This window comes from Nematostella vectensis, chromosome 7 (genome assembly GCF_932526225.1).
Source record: "Nematostella vectensis chromosome 7, jaNemVect1.1, whole genome shotgun sequence".
In the NCBI taxonomy this organism is placed as follows: Eukaryota; Metazoa; Cnidaria; class Anthozoa; order Actiniaria; family Edwardsiidae; genus Nematostella; species Nematostella vectensis.
Genome location: NC_064040.1, coordinates 16,746,885 through 16,770,414, shown reverse-complemented (window position 1 = coordinate 16,770,414; position 23,530 = coordinate 16,746,885). Strand labels below are relative to the sequence as shown.

Genomic DNA, 23,530 nt, shown 5'->3' with positions numbered 1-23,530 from the left:
CGAGTGTCTAATTAGCTTTTTCGTGGAAGTCAATCGTCTCTGGATGCTTTAAAGGCGAGTGTCTAATTAGCTTTTTCGTGGAAGTCAATCGTCTCTGGATGCTTTAAAGGCGAGTGTCTAATTAGCTTTTTCGTGGAAGTCAATCGTCTCTGGATGCTTTAAAGGCGAGTGTCTAATTAGCTTTTTCGTGGAAGTCAATCGTCTCTGAATTAGCTTTTTGCGTACTGCTTTTCTTCTCCGACCGAATTCTCTGTGTTGTCAATTTTGATGAAACACGCTTCCAAAGCTGTTTGCAAGGCTGCCGGAGGGCCGTGCTTGGTGTGGGGCTTGGGGGGAGGGCTCCCCCTCCTAACATATGCTCGTCCTATTCCTTAAGTGCTTGATATAAAATTTCCCAAGAGTGCTATCCCTTAGGGTGTGCTAGAAAATCTACTATCTCTTAGGGTATCTAAAATCTCTAAGGGTTTCTTCCAGCTGTTTAATCAAGTGATAGGTCTTACGTACATACTAAGCCACTGTTTATAATTCCACACGTCAAATGGCCAAACACCCCAGTAACATTATCTTTTAAAAAAAGTACTTTCGGGATTATAACCGTGTATATGAGATTATGAGATGGCTGTATTAATATTATATGCGTTATAACCGTGTACGAAACATGATGATCTTACCATTCTATGTTTTATTTTAGATATGGTGAGTATAACAACTTATCCTGTGATGAGCTTACCATTCCCATTTATCGTTAGTATCGTTAAGTGTGACAACTCCCCTGTGATGAGCTTACCGTTCTATTTGTCAGTAGTGTCCTTGTGATGAGCTTACCATTCTATTTGTCAGTAGTTTCCTTGTGATGAGCTTACCATTGTATTTGTCAGTAGTGTCGGTGAGTGTGACCGCTTCTCCCTCAACATCCCTCATTTCCATGTCATCCAGGCCGCCCTGTGTCCCGCAGGCCGCGCCCCTACATGCGTCCCACATGCGGTTAGCAAGGTACTGCAAGACACGCCACAGCTGGTGGTCCTTGCGCTTGAACGCGAAAAGCACCAGGATAACTACCACCATGATGCCGAAACAAGACTGAAGACGGAATTGGTACTGTTAAGATGATGTCACGGTAAGACTGAAGACGGAATTGGTACTGTTAGGATGATGTCAAGTAAGACTGAAGACCGAATTGAGTGTTAGGATGGTGTCAAAGTAAGACTGAAAACGGAATTGGTACTGTTAGGATGATGTCAAAGTAAGACTGAAGACGGAATTGGGTGTTAGGATGGTGTCAAAGTAAGATTGAAAACGGAATTGGTACTGTTAGGATGATATCAGAGTAAGACTGAAGACGGAATTGGTACTGTTAGGGTGATATTGAAACAAGATTAAAGGCCGTTAGGATGATGTTTGTACTCTATCTAGGTTGAAATATCTACCATTAGGTAGATATTTCAACATCACCGAAGAAGGAATTTTCAGAGTTGTTATTGGCAGTAAGATGTAAACTTGCTGAATATGGAACAATCATTATTTTTATGACGTTCTAAACATATTCCGTGCGTTTCATTGAATATATTCATTTTGTTTGGAAGAATTCGAGAGCAGATCAGTGGAGTGCTTCACAACCCCTCACACTCCGTCACAACCCATCACACTTCATCACACACCATCACACTCCATCACAACCCATCACACCCCATCACAACCCCTCACACACCATCACAACCCATCACACACCATCACAACCCATCACACACCATCACAACCCATCACACTCCATCACAACCCATCACACTCTATCACACACCATCACACTCCATCATACTCCATCACACCCCCTCACACCCCCTCACACACCATCACACCCCATCACAACCCCTCACACACCATCACACTCCATCACAACCCATCACACACCATCACACTCCATCACACTCCATCACACCCCATAACAACCCCTCACACACCATCACACACCATCACAAACCATCACACCCCATCACAACCCATCACACATCACACTCCATCACAACCCCTCACACTCCATCACACACCATTACAACCCCTCACACACCATCACAACCCCTCACACCCCATCATAATCCATCACACTCCATCACACACCATTACAACCCCTCAAAATCCATCACACACCATCACACCCCATCACACTTCATCACACACCATCACACTCCATCATACCCCATCACACACCATCACAACCCATCACACTCCAGCACACTCCATCACAACCCATCTCACTCCATCACAACCCCTCACAATCCATCACACCCCATCACACCCCACCACACACCATCACAACCGCTCACAATCCAACACACACCATCACACCCCATCACTACCCATCTCACTCCATCACAACCCCTCACAATCCATCACACCCCATCACACACCATCACACTCCATCACACACCATCACACACCATCACACACCATCACAACCCCTCACACACCATCACACTCCATCACAACCCATCACACTCCATCACAACCCCTCACACACCATCACACTCCATCACACACCATCACAACCCATCACACTCCATCACACTCCATCACAACCCATCTCACTCCATCACAACCCCTCACAATCCATCACACCCCATCATACACCATCACAACCGCTTACAATCCAACACACACCATCACACACCATCACTACCCATCTCACTCCATCACAACCCCTCACAATCCATCACACCCCATCATACACCATCACAACCGCTCACAATCCAACACACACCATCACACACCATCACTACCCATCTCACTCCATCACAACCCCTCACAATCCATCACACCCCATCACACACCATCACAACCGCTCACAATCCAACACACACCATCACAACCCATCACACTCCATCACAACCCATCACATTCAATGAAGTAGGATTGGTCATTACATGTGCGGGGAAAGGCCTCGTCGAGTACTAGCTACATACCCCTACGATGATACAGGAGGGGTTGATTGAGCCCGGTGGAAGCCCGTGGATTCTTATGACAAAACGTAGTGTGTAGTCACAGTTAGTGGAATCCAACTCGATGCCCCTGTGATAACATAAAAAAAACCTTTCCATTCGAATCTCGCCAAAAGCTCGTTATCTAGGATAGCTGTATGATATAAGATTATACTTATATATGTCCAATTATATTTACAAGTGGTTTTCATCGTATAAATCTTCCAATATAATGTCGCATGGTCCATGGGCTAAAGGGCAGTTTTACTTCGAAATGATGTCTTGTTGGTGTTAAATAAAGAACGCTTCCCACCTAAACTGGTTGTATTACCTACTTGTTACCTAGTACTTTCGAACGACGCGCTTTGTAACCACTGCCTGTAATCGTGATCTTTAATAATCGATCATTTGCACGCTTATTTTTGTTTTATCTTTATTGAGCCGACAACAGATTTTAGCAATACTACAACCAATTGAATTAAGAAAAACGGAACAAGGAGCCTGACTCAAGAGTTAATCGTCATCCTTGTCGACGATATTACCATCAAAGTGGACATCATCATCATCTTCATTATATTTCTTATGCTTGCTCCCTTTCTCAAACTCCAGAATAGCTTTTCATATAAAACCTTCTCAGGCCCGATAACGCCGTCATTACCAGATCTCTACATGGACATTTGTTATTTGTCATTTCCCACATTTTAATGAATTTTTAAAAGAAATGGCAATCATAGGGAAAACTCACCTGTTGGAGAATTCCAGCTTGAAGTAGAACTCGGCATTGCCCATAAACTTTGGCCTGACGTTACCGCAAGGACTACCACTGCCGCACAGCCATCTGTGGTCAAGAGATTGTAGGGCATGTTAATCCAGTTTTCAATATACTACGAACTCTCGACTACAATATTCTATAGCTAAATCGCCTTCTGGCTTCCGTCATTCCAAATCCTTGAAGTGGATTTATTGGCAAGCACTGAAATGGCTTCAAATCATGTAAGCTCTACGCAAGGCGATCAAAGACACCAAATGTAATTCCGTTTGAATGACAGAATAAAATTTGTTTTTGAAAATTGTTGACAAAAGTTAAAATACTGTGCAAAGCAGTGATAGTACGCTCACCTCTTTACGAAGCTTAAAACTGCAAATGTTTATACAAGATAGGCAAGTGCTCCGGCACTAAAGCAAGATGCAAGATACACATAGGGCCTTCATCAAGGGCGAGGTATTGGTCCTAGCCTGGTCTTACCGTATCCCATCGTATGGGTCCTAGCCTGATCTTACCGTATGCCATAGTATTGGTCCTAGCCTGGTCTTACCGCATCCCATCGTATTTGTCCTAGCCTGGTCTTACCGTATCCCATCGTATTGGTCCTAGCCTGGTCTTACCGCATCCCATCGTATTTGTCCTAGCCTGGTCTTACCGTATCCCATCGTATGGGTCCTAGCCTGGTCTTACCGCATCACATCGTATTGGTCCTAGCATGGTCTTACCGCATGCCATCGTATTGGTCCTAGCCTGGTCTTACCGCATCCCAACGTATTGGTTCTAGCCTGATCTTACCGTATCCCATCCTATTGGTCCTAGCCTGGTCTTACCGTATGCCATAGTATTGGTTCTAGCCTGGTCTTTCCGCATCCCATCGTATTGGTCCTAGCCTGGTCTTACCGCATCCCATCGTATTGGTCCTAGCCTGGTCTTACCGCATCCCATCGAATTGGCCCTAGCATGGTCTTACCGCATGCCATCGTATTGGTCCTAGCCTGGTCTTACCGCATCCCATCGTATTGGTCCTAGGCTGGTCTTACCGTATGTCATAGTATTGGTCCTAGCCTGGTCTTACCGTATCCCATCGTATTGGTCCTAGCCTGGTCTTACCGTATCCCATCGTATTGGTTATAGCCTGGTCTTACCGCATCCCATCGTATTGGTCCTAGCCTGGTCTCACCGTATGCCATCGTATTGGTCCTAGCCTGGTCTTACCGCATAACATCGTATTGGTCCTAGCCTGGTCTTACCGCATCCCAACGTATTGGTTCTAGTCTGGTGTTACCGTATCCCATCGTATTGGTCCCAGCCTGGTCTTACCGTATGTCATAGTATTGGTCCTAGCCTGGTCTTACCGTATCCCATCGTATGGGTCCTAGCCTGGTCTTACCGTATCCCATCGTATTGGTCCTAGCCTGGTCTTACCGTATCCCATCCTATTGGTCCTAGCCTGGTCTTACCGTATGTCATAGTATTGGTCCTAGCCTGGTCTTACCGTATCCCATCGTATGGGTCCTAGCCTGGTCTTACCGTATCCCATAGTATTGGTCCTAGCCTGGTCTCACCGTATCCCATCGTATTGGTCCTAGCCTGGTCTTACCGCATCCCATCGTATTGGTCCTAGCCTGGTCTTACCGTATCCCATCGTATTGGTCCTAGCCTGGTCTTACTGCATAACATCGTATTGGTCCTAGCCTTGTCTTACCGCATCCCAACGTATTGGTTCTAGCCTGGTCTTACCGTATCCCATCGTATTGGTCCTAGCCTGGTCTTACCGTATCCCATCGTATTGGTCCCAGCCTGGTCTTACCGTATCCCATAGTATTGGTCCTAGCCTGGTCTTACCGTATCCCATCGTATTGGTCCTAGCCTGGTCTTACCGTATTCCATCGTATTGGTCCTAGCCTGGTCTTACCGTATCCCATCGTATTGGTCCTAGCCTGGTCTTACCGTATCCCATAGTATTGGTCCTAGCCTGGTCTTACTGTATCCCATCGTATTGGTCCTAGCCTGGTCTTACCGTATCCCATCGTATTGGTCCTAGCCTGGTCTTACCGTATCCCATCATATTGGTCCTAGCATTGTCTTACCGTATCCCATAGTATTGGTCCTAGCCTGGTCTTACCGTATCCCATCGTATGGGTCCTAGCATGATCTTACCGTATGCCATAGTATTGGTCCTAGCCTGGTCTTACCGTATCCCGTCGTATTGGTCCTAGCCTGGTCTTACCGTATCCCATCGTATTGGTCCTAGCCTGGTCTTACCGTATCCCATAGTATTGGTCCTTGCCTGGTCTTACCGTATCCCATAGTATTGGTCCTAGCCTGGTCTGACCGTATCCCATCGTATTGGTCCTAGCCTGGTCTTACCGTATCCTATCGTATTGGTCCTAGCCTGGTCTTACCGTATCCCATCGTATTGGTCCTAGCCTGGTCTTACCGTATCCCATAGTATTGGTCCTAGCCTGGTCTTACCGTATCCCATCGTATGGGTCCTAGCCTGGACTTACCGTATCCCATCGTATTGGTCATAGCCTGGTCTTACCGTATCTCATCGTATTGGTCCTAGCCTGGTCTTACCGTATCCCATCGTATTCGTCCTAGCCTGGTCTTACCGTATCCCATTCGTATTGGTCCTAGCCTGGTCTTACCGCTAGCCATCGTATGGGTCCTAGCCTCGTCTTACCGTATCCTATCGTATTGGTCCTAGCATAGTCTTACCGTATCCCATCGTATTGGTCCTAGCCTGGTCTTACAGTATCCCATCGTATTGGTCCTAGCCTGGTCTTACCGTATCCCGTCGTATTGGTCCTAGCATGGTCTTACCGTATCCCATCGTATTGGTCCTAGCCTGATCTTACCGTATCCAATCGTATTGGTCCTAGCCTGGTCTTACCGTATCCCATCATATTGGTCCTAGCCTGGTCTTACCGTATCCCATCGTATTGGTCCTAGCCTGGTCTTACCGCATGCCATCGTATTGGTCCTAGCCTGGTCTTACCGCATGCCATCGTATTGGTCCTAGCCTGGTCTTACCGTATCCCATCGTATTGGTCCTAGCCTGGTCTTACCGTATCCCATCGTATTGGTCCCAGCCTGGTCTTACCGTATCCCATAGTATTGGTCCTAGCCTGGTCTTACTGTATCCCATCGTATTGGTCCTAGCCTTGTCTTACCGTATCCCATTCGTACTGGTCCTAGCCTGGTCTTACCGTATCCCATTCGTAGTCTGGTTGAACACAGGGACCACAGCAAGCGTTTTCTCTTGCGCCGCCCAAACCAGGTCAGCCGCCGATCTAAAAAGGACATAAGCACTTCTTTAAAGGGCATGTGACGTGAAATAACCACAGGCTTCCTAAGATGGCTCACCCCGATGTTCTGAAGTTGTACCGCTCGACTTCCGCGTTCGTGTAGTCCCGTATGGAGTCGTGCTCAAGCCCTCCTCCTATCACCTTGAGCGTGTAGTGACCAAGGTACGGGAAGACCCGATTGGTAGATACGTCTAATAGCTGGAAAACCGGCTGAAATGCTGAAATAAACTAATTACACGAAAGCCTCTCAAAAGAAAAAAGGGAAGCCATTACTATAAAGGACTGTACTGGTCAAGGTTCGCTGTGCTGCGCGCGCACCATGTGCACCCCCCTGTTTATGCGCCTGTAGGAAGCATTCGTCGCCATAACTATCTCATATAGGAGTCACTTTTCGCCTTGCCCATCGCATATAAGAAGCACTCGCTGCCCTGCATGTCTCATATAGAAATAACACCTTATCCTAGGTATATTCCATAAAGGAAGCACGTGTCGTCCTGTCTATCTTGTAACCTGTTGCTCGTTGCCCTGACTATCTTATTCAGGAATAGCTCCTCATCCTAGGTGTTCCATAAAGGAAGCATGTGTCGTCCTGTCTATCCTGTTACTTGTTGCTCGTTGCCCTGACTATCTCATATAGGAATAACTCTGAACTTTACCTATTTCATAAAGGAAGCACTCGTCGCCAGCACAAAAGTGATCTTTGTCTGTCGATTGTCTTGAAGCCTTGCCGTCAAACCGCACCACCCGGTTAGCAGGACATCCCAAGTACACAGTCGTAATGTAGGAACCCTGCAAACACGTTATAAATTGTCGGCATTTCAAAGTCGCGCACTTTGCCCGCACAATTTTCAGGGCGCGCACTTTGCCCGCCTCGTTTTGTGGGTCACTGTGGAATTTTTGAACCAACCACGCCTCTAGCCGAGCACCACCAAATATTCTTGTCTGTCTTAAGACATGTCTTGGTGGATCAGTGCTTGTATTTTTTTTTTTGAAATCTTAAATCTAAAATTAAACAGAGATTGAAGATAGGAGAAATTTGAGTATGCTTATTCAAATATTTTTCAATTGCAACTTTGTTTTCTGGCCTCAGTTCGTTATAGTTCATGCATAACAGTGAGGTGATGTGATCAAAAGCCTTCTGAGTGTTCATTTATGAAAAACCTCCCGAACTATGGAGACCTCCTTTGTATAGCACTAGCCTACCCTGAACTCCACATGTCGACATAGCTCCTTTGTATAGCATTGGTTTACCCTAAACTCCACTCGTCGACATAGCTCCTTTGTATAGCATTGGCTTACCCTGAACTCCACTCGTCGACATAGCTCCTTTGTATAGCACTAGCCTACCCTAAACTCCACTCGTCGACATAGCTCCTTTGTATAGCATTGGTTTACCCTAAACTCCACTCGTCGACATAGCTCCTTTGTATAGCATTGGCTTACCCTGAACTCCACTCGTCGACATAGCTCCTTTCTATAGCACTAGCCTACCCTGAACTCCACTCGTCGACATAGCTCCTTTGTATAGCACTAGCCTACCCTGAACTCCACATGTCGACATAGCTCCTTTGTATAGCATTGGTTTACCCTGAACTCCACTCGTCGACATAGCTCCTTTGTATAGCATTGGTTTACCCTGAACTCCACTCGTCGACATAGCTCCTTTGTATAGCACTGGCTTACCCTAAACTCCACTCGTCGACATAGCTCCTTTGTATAGCACTAGCCTACCCTGAACTCCATTCGTCGACACAGCTCCTTTGTATAGCACTAGCCTACCCTGAACTCCACATGTCGACATTGCTCCTTTGTATAGCATTGGTTTACCCTGAACTCCACTCGTCGACATAGCTCCTTTGTATAGCATTGGCTTACCCTGAACTCCACTCGTCGACATAGCTCCTTTGTATAGCACTAGCCTACCCTGAACTCCACATGTCGACATAGCTCCTTTGTATAGCATTGGTTTACCCTAAACTCCACTCGTCGACATAGCTCCTTTGTATAGCATTGGCTTACCCTGAACTCCACTCGTCGACATAGCTCCTTTCTATAGCACTAGCCTACCCTGAACTCCACTCGTCGACATAGCTCCTTTGTATAGCACTAGCCTACCCTGAACTCCACATGTCGACATAGCTCCTTTGTATAGCATTGGTTTACCCTGAACTCCACTCGTCGACATAGCTCCTTTGTATAGCATTGGTTTACCCTGAACTCCACTCGTCGACATAGCTCCTTTGTATAGCACTGGCTTACCCTAAACTCCACTCGTCGACATAGCTCCTTTGTATAGCACTAGCCTACCCTGAACTCCATTCGTCGACACAGCTCCTTTGTATAGCACTAGCCTACCCTGAACTCCACATGTCGACATTGCTCCTTTGTATAGCATTGGTTTACCCTGAACTCCACTCGTCGACATAGCTCCTTTGTATAGCATTGGCTTACCCTGAACTCCACTCGTCGACATAGCTCCTTTGTATAGCACTAGCCTACCCTGAACTCCACATGTCGACATAGCTCCTTTGTATAGCATTGACTTACCCTAAACTCCACTCGTCGACATAGCTCCTTTGTATAGCACTGGCTTACCCTAAACTCCACTCGTCGACATAGCTCCTTTCTATAGCACTAGCCTACCCTGAACTCCACTCGTCGACATAGCTCCTTTGTATAGCACTAGCCTACCCTGAACTCCACTCGTCGACATAACTCCTTTGTATAGCACTGGCTTACCCTAAACTCCACTCGTCGACATAGCTCCTTTGTATAGCACTAGCCTACCCTGAACTCCACATGTCGACATAGCTCCTTTGTATAGCATTGACTTACCCTAAACTCCACTCGTCGACATAGCTCCTTTGTATAGCACTGGCTTAACCTAAACTCCACTCGTCGACATAGCCCTTTTCTATAGCACTAGCCTACCCTGAACTCCACTCGTCGAAATAGCTCCTTTGTATAGCACTAGCCTACCCTGAACTCCACTCGTCGACATAGCTCCTTTGTATAGCACTAGCCTACCCTGAACTCCACCCGTCGACATAGCTCCTTTGTATAGCACTAGCCTACCCTGAACTCCACTCGTCGACATAGCTCCTTTGTATAGCACTAGCCTACCCTGAACTCCACTCGTCGACATAGCTCCTTTGTATAGCACTAGCCTACCCTGAACTCCACTCGTCGACATAGCTCCTTTCTATAGCACTAGCCTACCCTGAACTCCACTCGTCGACATAGCTCCTTTGTATAGCACTAGCCTACCCTAAACTCCATTTCACTGTCTCGCTTGTGTCTGGTACACGCAAAAGCAGAATTCCACGCCTAGAAAGAACAAGTATCCCTTTTTTAGATGGTATTACTGTATGTTTCAAATTATTATGCATCACTTAATGGTCTAGCCTGAAAGAGTAGGATAGTTATCCCGTGAACATGAGTTATATTGGACAGTAAGATTTTGTGGTCTGACCTCATAATCAGAACAAGTTGGATGTTAAGATGATTATACGTGTCGTGGTTGTAGGTCTAACCTGGACGTGCAGGACGGTCGGCAAGAGCATTTCTCCAGGAGGGTATTGAGGCAGCACTAACCTACGCTCCTGAAGTGTTACCTTGAAGGGTAAGAAAATCGGAAAGAATTCACCTAATCAAACACAACAACAAAAAAGCGGTCCTTGCACTTTCGTCTGGGCAATAACCATTTAGTAAAACAGTTATCATGCAATTATCGCAAATATCTCTCAAAATTTCCAATGAATGAGATATTTTAAATTGAAATCTGAATATTATGGAAAAGAATCATGAGCTTAGTTCTGTTATGACTGAGGATGTAATGTTGCTTGACATTACCAAAAATCCGACGCGCGCATTTATTTTGAGCGCGACACGGTGGTGAAGGTAGACCGTAACTGCAAGCTAACGTTGTTTAGTCCTCACATCCCTCAACACAATATAGACATGTGTTATACCGCGTACCTCGAATCGCACGGCGTTGTATGTGTTTAGTTCTGTTCTTGACGATGTGATGTTGATTAGCGACGCGTTGGACAGATGTAAGGAGATCTGCAGCTGTTCCACTGTCCATGAATGTGCAGAGTTATCTCAAAACCAAAACAAAGGTGTGAGGTATCAAAGATTATATTAAAGGTGTTTCCAAAAATTACATTCTTAACTCATATTTGTCCAGATAGAGGATCTGGATAGTATTCACAATCTAGCCTCGTTTCGTCCAAAACAATCCTTCTCTCCTCAATCCTTTTTTATCCTTTTGACTGGTCATTATTCAGGTAGAAGACGATCTTGATACACCTACCAACCTTATTTCGACAAACGATATTGTGGAAATCATTCGACTAGTTTATTTTCCAGTTTGACGAAGATCTCGATATACGCCGAACGACTTTCTTTCAAACCAATCGCCTGCTTACCATTTGACTGGTCATTGTCCAGATAGAGGAAGATCTCGAAGGTATAAGCATCCCCTCGTCCCAAGGATATCTCACTTGGTAACGTACTGCTATGAGATTTCGCTATCGTCTCGGTATCCACTGGACTTGACTTGAAAGAGCCCTTTAGCACAATAGGAATTAAGAAATATTTTCGTGCAATCATAGCGTGTTGAGGTATTTATTTTCGGAGAATTCAAATGCAGATCATCTTAGTCTGCTCGAGAGTTCCCCAAACAAACATCGAGGCTCTCAAAACGCTATAAAGGCACAAAAACAATGTTTTATAGAATTATTTTTACATCACGCGAAGTACAAAAATAACGAAAAGTTCAAAACAGCGCGCAAGTTTGAAAATATAAAACTTTGGCCCCAAATTCTAAACAACATTTCACAATTCGGTGATTCTTCTATTTGAACTGGGTTTGGTTATTTAGTTATTCAACTGGGACATATCCCCAAAAGAATATATAGAGATCATTTGGTGATAAAAGGCAAAGGTACGTCGGAATTCATAAACTTGTTGACTCATGATGAAATCCCCTTACATTATTTTCTTTCATCGCATATAGCATTTTCAGGTATATCACCTCACCTCCAAATCAGCGTGGTACGCCATATTCTCCTCCTGAGTATATATCAGCCTTTTGTCTAAAAGTAGAGGGGGGGCCAGTTGATAGTTTAGGCTGCGAGTGTTTCGTGGTCCCCCAGGTGCCTTAATCTCTACACGAGCGAATGGACACTGCCTTGGGACGACGTTCACGGGCTGAGAAGGAGGATGAATGGCTGACACATGGGTACCGGGGCAAGTCTTGTCGTAGTTCCGCCGCAGTCTGTTCGAGTCCAGATGGTCAAGTCGATGTTTTTGATAGATGAGGAACTCTGTGAGGTCTTCAACTGGAATGGAAACGCGGGCGACACACGAGCCGCTCAACACGATCTGCAAGATGATTAGGGGAGAAATTGTGAATATCAAGGCATCAAGAGACGTTAGAAGAATATGAGAATTCTCATACTTCAGGAGCGTATAGTAAATATATCAGAATTTAAGGTGCTTTCTTATGTAACTCACTTGCTGTAGCCTTGAGGTGCTGTCATAGAACAGGGCCAATACCGTCCAGTTGGCCGAGTCCCCTGGTAAGGTCAACGGTCGGACAGGCCAGAGGTCAGGGTTGGGCTCCAGACGAACAACACGTGAAGAACCGACCATTCCCACCCACAGCTACAATGGTAAATGATTGACATAGCTACAATGGTAACAGATTGACAACTGGATAGCAGACCATTCCGACCCATAGCTACAATGGTAAAAGATTGACTAGTATAGAACCGACAATTCCCACCCACAGCTGCAATGGAAAAAGATTGACAACTGAATAGCAACCATTTCCACCCATAGCTATATTCGTACAAGACCAACACGAATAGAATCCAGGGGTTTCATCAGTCCCCGGCGGCTATTTTCCACCGAGCGCCGGCTACTTTTTTTAAAAAAGGTCTTGAACTAAAAAGATAAAAATAACTTCCACCCCCTACTTATCAATCTCCACCGCCTACTCTGAAAGTTAATATAAGCCCTGTTAGAACCTACCATTCCCACACATATCTACAATGATACAAGATTGACAACTGAATAGCAACCATTTCCACCCATAGCTATATTCGTACAAGACCAACACGAATAGAATCCAGGGGTTTCATCAGTCCCCGGCGGCTATTTTCCACTGAGCGCCGGCTACTTTTTTTTTAAAGTCTTGAACTAAAAAGATAAAAATAACATCCACCCCCTACTTATCAATCTTCACCGCCTACTCTGAAAGTTAATAAAAGCCCTGTTAGAACCTACCATTCCCACACATATCTACAATACGATACAAGATTGACAACTGAATAGCACACCATTCCCATCCAAAACTAAAATGCTAACAGACCATTTCTATCCATAACTATATTCCTTCAAGATCAACACGTATAGAACCGACCATTCCCACACATATCTACAATGATACAAGATTGACAACTGAATAGCAGACCATTCCCATCAATAACTACTGTTGTGCGACTATTCTACAACATCTCATAAATAAATATTCTAGAAATCCTAGTTCACTCAATATTGACCTTTTATCACCTTTTCACCTTTTATCTTGAATACTAAGTATTCACCTGCTAGTCATACAGGTCATGCGCAGTGTGACCCATGCCAAAACTAGTTCAGCGTTTACTTTAGATAAACATTTACTTTACAGACATTTCGGACAAGCGAAACGTATCCCTCAACCTCATTATTCTGTAGTATTTTATATGATAATTATTTCTAGTCAATTGATTGTTATTCCATCATCGACGAATTCTTACTATAGTAATCCTCAATTGTGAAATTGTACCTTTTCCTTAGATCAACATTCATTTGCAATTCTTGCATCACCTTCGTTAGAGCAGTCAAACCAGTTATTACCGAATTATTAATTAGTCAGTATAAATAGGAGTTTACTGTAAAACATATTGCTTTTGTAATAACGACAGCTTGCTGCGGAGGCATTCTGTTGGTTTCGTGAAGACAATCACTAGTCAAGGAAGAGGTCTAGTAAGGATTCCTTTCTATCAGCCTCGCCTTCTGAAAATCGTCTGATCGTTACCTTTTAGAACGAGCTTGAATACCTCCCTGCTCGCTAAGAAGAGCTTGTCCTTACAATAAACGCTACTGTGAACCAGCAACCAGCCGTTCGTATTGTGACCTCCCGCATGCACTTTGACCTAGTTCACCCCTGACAACAATACAACACTACGATGGTTCAGCATCAAAACGTCAAGAGCTCACCATTTTCACCTATTGCCTGAAATTTTCACCTAAAGCTCTACAATATTACTTCTAAAGACAGGAATACACAAGATTAGACTAATCGATGATACTTTAAGGAAAGGTCACATCAGGTATTGCTAAAGGTATTTATTATGCAAAAACAAAGGAGTACCACTCCGTTCGACTAACTGTAGAAAACTACCCAAGTAAATAGGTTTACCAATAAAGTCTAGCATCTCATTGCAGTGTTTAACTAGTTAATAAGTTTTCTAATAAGTCTAGCTCAGTGTTTAACTAATCAAGTAAGTTAATAGGTTTTCTACTAAGTCTAGCTTGTATCTCGTTACAATCTTTACCTAATTAAAGTAAGTTAATAGTTTTTTGTTCAATAAGTATAGCTTGCATCTCAGTGCAGTGTTTAACTAATCAAGTAAGTTAATAGGTTTTCTACTAAACCTAGCTTGTATCTCGTTACAATCTTTACCTAATTAAAGTAAGTTAATAGTTTTTTGTTCAATAAGTATAGCTTGCATCTCATTGCAGTCTTTAACTAATCAAGTAAGTTAATAGGTTTTCTAATAAGTCTAGCTTGTATCTCATTGCAATCTTTACCTAATTAAGTAAGTTAATAGGTTTTTCAATAAGGCTCGCTTGCATCTCAGTGCAGTCTTTACCTGGTTGGTGTCTGTAAAGAAGGAGTAGGTCCCATCTGTCAGTGATGACGTAAATGCAGTGATATTGCTGTCACACGGAAATGACGTCAATCTTTGAAACCGCCTACCACCGTCTTGACTGGAACGAACGCCTATCATAAGTTGGCTACTTGGTTGATGATTATGACAACAATAATTAAAATAAGTTTAAGCTAGTTGATGAATGTGGAAGACCTAAAACAGCTATATAAAAAGCCTTTATCTTTACTGACTGCCTCACCTAACAAGCAATGCATTGCCAGTGACGAAGATGGTATCACGCACCACTGCAGGGTATTGCACCTCGGAGATCACTAGGGGACCCGCGATCTCAATAGGCTGTGTTGCATGAGAATGGCTTGGCAACCATTCCAAAGAGTTGTCATCTGCGCGCAAAAGAAATATATTAAGCGTTACATATACGCTTTATATTATGTATCTTTTGTGCGTAATATTAAATATATTTAAAATCTCAAAGGAAACAAAGAATAAAGAGTGACATTTTATAAAGTTCTTCTCAGTTTTTTTCAGATTCCCGGTCTAGGACGGTGAAAGACAAAAAAAGGTTAATAGTGCGAGAGACACCCACCACATACCGTGATGTGTTTCGATGTTCGGAGGGAAGTTATATAGCAGCTCCCACTCCCGTGAACTTTCTGTCTCTGAAAATAAATTCGCTTATGAGTTGTTTAAAGCCACCACATTAAATCCGATTGGTCCCAGACTGCCTTAGGAAAACATTACACATAACAGGACAGATCTTATTGGACTTGAAGGAAGGAAGGAATTGTTTTTAGTAATAATAATAATCAAGTTTATAAATAAGCTTTAAAATAATCAAGTTCATACGTTTTATAATAATCATGTTAAGATACCTGTGTAGCGTAGGAGGTGATTCGACATGGTCTTTTGTCCAGACAAGGCCACCAACAGTACCACGGTACCATTCATACCAGGAACGGTGCTTCCAGACACAACGTTGCATTCGCTGTCTGTAAATATAGTCAGGATGTGATTCAGCGTTTTCGTGAACGGGATACAAGAATGTAAAGAAAACAAGCCGGACTCGAGAAAGCACGGGTTCAGGATTAAGGAAAATTTTAATTTAGGAATAAAGGGATTCCGGAAAAAATAAGGATAACGGCATTTTGAAGGACGATATGTGTTTTTCCTCTTTTTATATCGGATTATCACGATAACAAGTCACAGCAGATGTATTGTAATTTAAGAAATTGAGGAGTTTTCAACCTCCACGATGAAGTATTTGGTGACACCGTCTCGGTACCTCCTATGCAACTTTCTTAAATCTGAACGTCCCGTGTCAGAACCGGAAATGTAGTCAGGAACCCAGTCGTGAAGGCAAAAGCAGAGCAACCCTCTGTCAACTACGCCACCTGGATATTACTGGATTAGTCTGTAGTCTAGTTTTTATTGTCTGTCCATTCATTTATGTTTGTTTTTCTTTTCAATAATAGCAGTGTTCCAAGCACATTTCTCAGCCCATTTATTTCTGTTTTCTATGATTGTAGTCTTTTAAGCACATAGAGTCCATTCATTTGTGTTTATTTCTGTTTATTTGTGTTTATTTCTATGATAGTAGTGTTTCAAGCAAGTATATCAGACATACACATAAATCATCACATAGAACATATATAACTAACCTTGTTGATGTGAAAGCTCCCTTACAAATTGGCAGACATCCTTGCTGTTGACATCTAGCAGTTCAGTCATCATAAGTGGCTTGTCTAGACACGCAGGAAGTAAGAAAGGCAAGTTAACGCTAACCCAGGGATGAATGCCAATTTTATCCAATCAAATGTCAAGCTAGCCGTATTTATCCCTGGATAGGTGCTAACCTGATTTCTAAGAACTGCACCTGGAATTGAAAAGTATACTTTTGTTGTCCTTTCCTTGATATGATTTATTTAATTTTGGAAGAGTTTCTATACAAGACCACACCCTTTGTGAACGATTGAACGATTTCTCTAAGTCGTTTTACGAAAAAGGGCAAGGTTATAATAGTTTTTTTAAAAGCCTTAACCTGGCCACAGGTAGCCCAAATATATCTTTTGGTGGTGAGGACGCTCTCCGATTGCTAGGATTGATGGGAACTGTGCTGCTGCTTCTGACGGGCATTTTATTTGCCTGATACATCTAGGTAACGCCATCCGTGAGGCTCCTGCAACAGGAAATTTATATTAAAGCAATGTAACACAACACATCTAGGTAACGCCATCCTTCCAGTGCAACAGGGCACTAGACATGAATGTGACCATGAAGTTTATATGTATTTGATAAATAAAGTAAGTCAAAATAAAGTATTAAAAACATTGTTTAAAGATGGTTACTCCGATATTTCAGCAAATGCGCCTTCCGATATTAAATAAAAACAATAAGAAAGGTAGGGCTCATCAGGGCTCTTTAAAGTGCTAGTAGCATGTAGACCCCTGTCAGTCGTTTCTTTAAAGTGCTAGTAGCATTTAGACCCCTGTCAGTCGTTTCTTTAAAGTGCTAGTAGCATGTAGACCCCTGTCAGTCGTATCTTGTGCTAGTAGCATGTAGACCCCTGTCAGTCGTATCTTTTAAGTGCTAGTAGCATGTAGACCCCTGTCAGTCGTATCTTTAAAGTGCTAGTAGCATGTAGACCCCTGTCAGTCGTATCTTTTAAGTGCTAGTAGCATGTAGACCCCTGTCAGTCGTTTCTTTAAAGTGCTAGTAGCATGTAGACCCCTGTCAGTCGTTTCTTTGTATCTCTGCTCAATTGAAGTTAAAATTGATAGAATAGATTTCTTTCTGCATTTTCAAACTCTACCAAAACGACTTTTAATTTGGTACTACGTGTGGCGTCATGTGACAAGGCGCGCAGGGCATTAGATTAGTATGAAGTAGCCATTTCTTTTCAATATCTGACGAAATGTATGGGCAGTGGTGAAAATGTGGATGTCTAGTACCTATGTGCCGAATTTAGTGGAATTTCGAGTAAGTATCAAATTTAGTCATACTAGCACTTTAAAACGTACCTGGGTGGTCTGGGATCCCGCTAAAATCTCCGATGACCTCAATTAGTCCAGTCTGTAATAATGTGTAAAAACTAAGACAGTACTGATAAAAGGTTGTATTTAGGTAGATATTTTTGGCATTCCCTTACATTTCGGTTATAATTCTGGTTTTATCGATGACAGAGTACAGGCAGGACAAAAGGCGCTTAAGGACTTACTGTAAAATCCTTAGAAAGAGAGGGGGAGGAGAGGGCGAGGCGGCTAATTCCAAAATCTGTTTTGCTCAAGTTTCAGAGATATTCGGTCCACTATTACAAATGTCAAAGATGCTATAAACTTGTAAATATAACGCTTAACTCCTTACTGACAACAATATCTATTCAGGTATACCGAGTCGGAAAGTGCACAGGAAGGCAGGCCTCTGCTACTGACAAGCTTGGAGGGATATGTTCTCGGCTTACTCGATATTTTTTTTTTGAATCAAGGGTACAGGTGGGAAGTACACGCATCAGGCTTACCGGTGTGTTGATAACTATCCTATCCAGTAAGCTAAGAGCTCCTTTGACAATCCTTGGGCTGGAGTACTGACTGCAGACAGGTGAACTAGGCAAGAATCCCTGGAACTAAAGCACAATGGAAATCGCGATAATTGCAAGGTGAATAACAACATGAGCAATGGGTTATTGAACTGATTTATATGGTATAACAACATGAGTAATGGGTTATTTGAACTGATTTATATGCTATAACAACATGAGCAATGGGTTATTTGAACTGATTTATATGGTATAATGGGTTATGTGAACTGATTTATATGGTATAACAACATGAGAAATGGGTAATTTGAACTGATTCATATGGTAAAATGGGTTATTTGAACTGATTCATATGGTAAAGTGGGTTATTCGAACTGATTTATATGGTATAACAACATGAGAAATAGGTTATTTCAACTGATTTATATGGTATAACAACATGAGAAATAGGTTATTTCAGCTGATTTATATGGTATAAAAACATGAGAAATAGGTTATTTCAACTGATTTATATGGTATAAACCGTGTAAGTAAAGGTTCCGAGTCAGCCACATCATCCTTACATAGGCCCGTAACCGGGATTTTAAGCGGACCATTTTCTCTAAGGATGTAACTATTCCTAGCTGTGATAGTGGGAATCGGTTTTCTTTCATTTGAGCTGATCTTCGCACAATTTTATTTTTTATGTTTATATTTTTTATTTTTTATGTATTGAGTTCCGATATTTTAAAAATTAAAGAGATCATTTAGATAAGAGAGGAAAAATAAAAATAAAAATTGTGCGAAACTTTTACTATTTATAAGAATCGAAAACGCATATGTAACTTTGTAGGCACCCTCCTGAATAATGTTATCAAGCTACATTTATCATTGCAGATACTTCAACAGCTAAGATTATAAAATCATTATGTTGTGACGTCATGCGATGACGTCCTTGGCTTATGACGTCATCAAAATTTAGATATTCATAAACAATGATGCCATGCCTAAATTCATTCCATTTTACAAATGCTTGGCGGTTCTATAACGTCCTGAAGTTTTCCCAACAACGGCTCTCCGAGAAATGTCCCAACACCCTCCCCCAATGGCCACACATGGCTATTACGAGCCTGGTTACAGTTTTTGTTCAATACTGGGAAAAATACAATCTAATATATTATAATAGTTTTCTCAAATAAGCCAAAGGAAATATATGCTTTCTCGCACTTGGTAATTTGCTTTGATGAGAAGATGGTGACCAAGGTTGAAGAGATAAAAACTGCTCGACGCATCTTTGAATATTTCTTTTATTAATACACCGCTGTGGCCCCACCTTCCAAGGTCCAACACCATTAAAACTCTTTTGGATGCACCCCTGCCACACGCCCCAACACCTTCGATTGGCTTGGTGGCTTTTTTGGATGCACCCCTGTGACCCCACCTGCGATATCCAGTACCTTTGATTGGCTTTATGGCTCTTTTAGATGTACCCCTCTAGCCTCACCCTCAAGCACCAAAACTTTAATCAGCCTTATGGTAGTTTGAACGTAACTTTGTGAACCCGTCCTTGATCTTTAACACCTTTGAATTTCCTCTTGGATTTTTTACGTTCCCCTGTGATCTCATCCTTGCTCATGATTCTAGTCTGCATTCCGAGCAGTTACTCCTACCTGTAAAACTGCTATCTTTGCAAACTCAGAGCTTGAGTAAAGAAGTAAATCTGTTTCGCCGATCCCACCAAGCACAGCTACTGGGGCAAGGTTAGGGATGGCTCCTATGGCTTGCATGGGTATCTCAGCTGGGAGTTCCGGGAGTGATTCAAGACCAATGGCATTCACAACAGAGCTTCCATTCATAGCATGGAAGCCATCAAATTTCAATACCTGCCTGGAAAGAGTTTAAAAAAAATGTTAATGTATGGAGCATTTTGAAAAGGTTCCTTTAAAATTTTCCAGTTAAAATTCCACAGTTTTGTTCTTTTAACAGAAACCTCTGGCCCAAGTAGATCCAAATCAAGTTTACTCACCTATGGGCCAAGTCCAGTTTAATTACCTCAAGGTCAAATTAAGCTGGCTCACCTCTGACACAAAGTAAGCTGGCTCACCTCTGAGTCAAATTAAGCTGGCTCACCTTTGGGTCAAATTAAGCTGGCTCACCTCTGGGTCAAATTAAGCTGGCTCACCTTTGGGTCAAATTAGGCTGGCTCACCTCTGGGTCAGATTAAGCTGTGGGTTAATCTTAGCTGGATCACCTCTGGGTCAAATTAAGCTGGCTCACCTCTGTGTCTGGATGTGTATCCCGACGCCTGTCTCAATTTGTTCCACCAGCATGCTAAGTGCCCCAGAGGGGGAGGGTAGGGGTACTAGCCAGGCAGGGTTGCACATCATGTCAGGCTCACAGGTCAGGGGGGGACAACAGGAAGAGGAGGTACCATCGGCATCCGAGCAGGACGGGTGGACATTACCACACAGGCATGTGTCACTTGGGAACAGATGTTGATTTTGAGTGCCAGGTGCTTTATTATGCATCATGTGTCAAAAGGAACAGTTGTGTTGTGCAGTTATAGGAATGATTATGATAATGATAATAATAATAATGATATTATAAAATAGATAAGATAAAATGAATGTAGCATGTTATATATACACCTATTTCACAAAAGGTTGTCAGTGCAAATGGCGAATGGTAAATGGCTTATGGGTACTAATTATTCGTGAAATTAAAGGTGTTTAATAAAGTCCAGCAATGTCAGAACCAAACATTGGTAACCTTTAATGGATAATTGTTTGGATTTATCCATATTCTTCGAAAAGCATGGTTACTTTCGGCCATAGAACTGCCATTTGCCAATCTCCATTTGCCATTCACACTGACAACCTTTTTTGAAATAGGTGTATGTTACTATATACATATGATATAAGTGACAGGAATCAAGATATATGACATTAAAGAATTTTGGTGCAAGGGAGGTTCTCAATCTATTAAATGGCAAGTGATAAATTGTTGAACATCAAGGGATCTATAGCTCTTTTCCTAAGAAAGTGTTACCCTTTTATGATGAAAATACAAATTTGTAAAATTTGAAGGACACAGTGATTGTACCTGTATCCATAGCAACCACAGTCCTGATGTTGTCCCATGTCAACAAGTGACGTCTTAAGGGTGTGGCTGTATGTATCTTGCCTGTACCCTGTACTGGAGGCCAGGAGCCGCCTTGTGAGAACATGCACCTTGGGCATCAGCCCTGTCAACGCTAAAGACCGCCCAACTTCGGCATCAAGCTGCAAGCCACATTATTACATATTTTTATTAAGAAATGTTAATGAAGAGTTGTAAATTGAACTTTTATAATTTGAATGAAGCCATTAAAACCATTAAAACCTTAAATTATCAAGTCTCTTTTAGAAATCTATATCCTGTTTTCTTTTATGTATTTGTTCTAATTCTGTCTTCTTGAATGCTGTTTCCCAAAAAAATCTCATTCTTTTACCAGGTGTGACACTGCTACTTCATTTCTTATAACTTAATAATAAAAGTTCAATACTTCTATGGTACAAATTTACACGTGAATTAAATTCGCCTAATATTAGACTCATACTGGGGCAATTAATAGAAAAAGTCCATCATTTCGATTGAAGTTTGTTTCATTGACTTGAAAAAAATATATTTTATCATGTGTCGCTGATGTCAAAGCAGTTCAGGACAACAGGACCTTTCGGAAAACATATGTGAGAGAGCTTTCTCTAATAAAAGATTTTTACTTAAAGTACTACTAAGAAAAGGCTTAGAGAAACAACTCTCTTTGAAATCTTATTGTATCAAACAATAAGATTTCGTAGATATTTTTCTTAGCATTGAAAGAAAGTGCAGTGCAATCCCCGTGTGTATAAATAGACAGACCGTTTGTCTTTTTATTTGAAATCTAGTGAATAAAATACATAAATACTCTACCTTAGAGTCACAGTTGACTTGCAGTCGAAGAAAGTATTTTTTCCCTGGTAAAATCTTAGTTTCTATCCTGCTAAAATTCTGTGCATTGACAACATCTACTGTCCAAGAACAGACTTCAGAAGGAAGAGATGAAGAATCCAAGACATGCAGTAGAAGCACAAGTAAAGCAACGCTACAAGTAGGTAAACCATTCCTAGAATTCCTCTCCATTTCTTCGCTGTCCTAGTTTTGGTTGTTCAACGTGAGGGACTTACAAAACTGTTTATCAAACTCACTAGAAAATATGTAAGTTGAAAACATGGCCGCTTACGGCGGGAACGCGGGGGGCGCCAAATGCCCTTGTCCCAGTCTCGCTCTGTACCTGAAACCACAGCAAATTCGCAATTTCGCTTGTCTAGAGACTTTTAGAGTGCTGATTCCCGTGATATTTACGCTTGCGGGATCTATAATCGTCATTCCCATGATTTAAGATATTGATCGAGGTAAAAGGCAAGTTGGAGCAAAAATTTAAAACGTATGGAGGCGATAAACAGTTTACTGGTTTAGACACAGGCGAAACAGGATATGAATCAGTCACTCGTGATCCCGGGAGAATAAAAACAATAATTTGAAGACGTGTCTTGACTGTTTAATCAATAAAGCTAGAGTTACATCACTATATTAGCTTTGTGTGTAGTTTTTAAGGTGGCTCAGAAAGGGGTTTAGTCCCTCGAGAAAAAAAAACTAAACTTCAATTTTTATTTTCCTGAAGGATCACGAAAGACTTATTCATATCCTGTGGTTCGCCTGTGCTTTAGATGGCTGAAACAAGCACGAAATAGGGGACTTGCGCTAAGAGGTCACGTGACTGTATGGTTGGCAAACTAGCACGCGCTAAGGCTCTTAGTATAGCGGCAAACATATGAAGAAAACGTTGTCGTTTTAGGAGTCTGGTACCGAGGAATTTTAGTTTCTTTTCAGAGACTTTCTCCAGTGACTAAAGATAGTCACAGTCACAGTTTTTCTCCTCTAAATACAATTCATAAAGTTTGCGAAGCACCTGCTGTACGGTAGCCTAAAACATGACAAAAATC

General features: G+C 42.3%; 1 protein-coding gene and 1 long non-coding RNA gene across 3 annotated transcripts in view; one reads left to right on the top strand and one right to left on the bottom strand.

Annotated features, from left to right (window-relative positions):
- LOC5516004 (cation channel sperm-associated auxiliary subunit gamma) overlaps positions 1-22,776 on the bottom strand; it is a 34,297-nt gene extending 11,521 nt beyond the window's left edge. Inside the window, exons 1-24 of one of the 2 annotated variants that reach the window (XM_048730109.1) lie at positions 22,458-22,776; positions 21,609-21,787; positions 20,784-20,987; positions 20,177-20,393; positions 18,510-18,614; positions 18,013-18,064; positions 17,034-17,171; positions 16,654-16,737; positions 15,868-15,984; positions 15,589-15,654; positions 15,234-15,378; positions 14,975-15,092; positions 12,570-12,719; positions 12,093-12,437; positions 11,480-11,621; positions 11,028-11,152; positions 10,583-10,663; positions 10,317-10,376; positions 7,706-7,838; positions 7,108-7,267; positions 6,951-7,034; positions 3,718-3,810; positions 2,958-3,063; positions 864-1,080 (exon numbers count right to left, since the gene is read on the bottom strand). In XM_048730109.1, coding sequence (XP_048586066.1) covers positions 864-1,080; positions 2,958-3,063; positions 3,718-3,810; positions 6,951-7,034; positions 7,108-7,267; positions 7,706-7,838; positions 10,317-10,376; positions 10,583-10,663; positions 11,028-11,152; positions 11,480-11,621; positions 12,093-12,437; positions 12,570-12,719; positions 14,975-15,092; positions 15,234-15,378; positions 15,589-15,654; positions 15,868-15,984; positions 16,654-16,737; positions 17,034-17,171; positions 18,013-18,064; positions 18,510-18,614; positions 20,177-20,393; positions 20,784-20,987; positions 21,609-21,787; positions 22,458-22,667 — 3,331 coding nt within the window. In that variant the 5' untranslated portion in view covers positions 22,668-22,776. Of the gene's footprint in view, positions 1-863; positions 1,081-2,957; positions 3,064-3,717; positions 3,811-6,950; positions 7,035-7,107; positions 7,268-7,705; positions 7,839-10,316; positions 10,377-10,582; positions 10,664-11,027; positions 11,153-11,479; positions 11,622-12,092; positions 12,438-12,569; positions 12,720-14,974; positions 15,093-15,233; positions 15,379-15,588; positions 15,655-15,867; positions 15,985-16,653; positions 16,738-17,033; positions 17,172-18,012; positions 18,065-18,509; positions 18,615-20,176; positions 20,394-20,783; positions 21,022-21,608; positions 21,788-22,457 lie in introns of those variants that run through there. The other variant, XM_048730110.1, reaches the window with a different exon arrangement.
- Positions 18,564-21,893, top strand: LOC116620166. Its single transcript, XR_004297047.2, has 2 exons — positions 18,564-18,647; positions 21,621-21,893. It is a non-coding gene; the product is annotated as an uncharacterized LOC116620166 (long non-coding RNA).
- Positions 22,777-23,530: the final 754 nt, after the last annotated feature.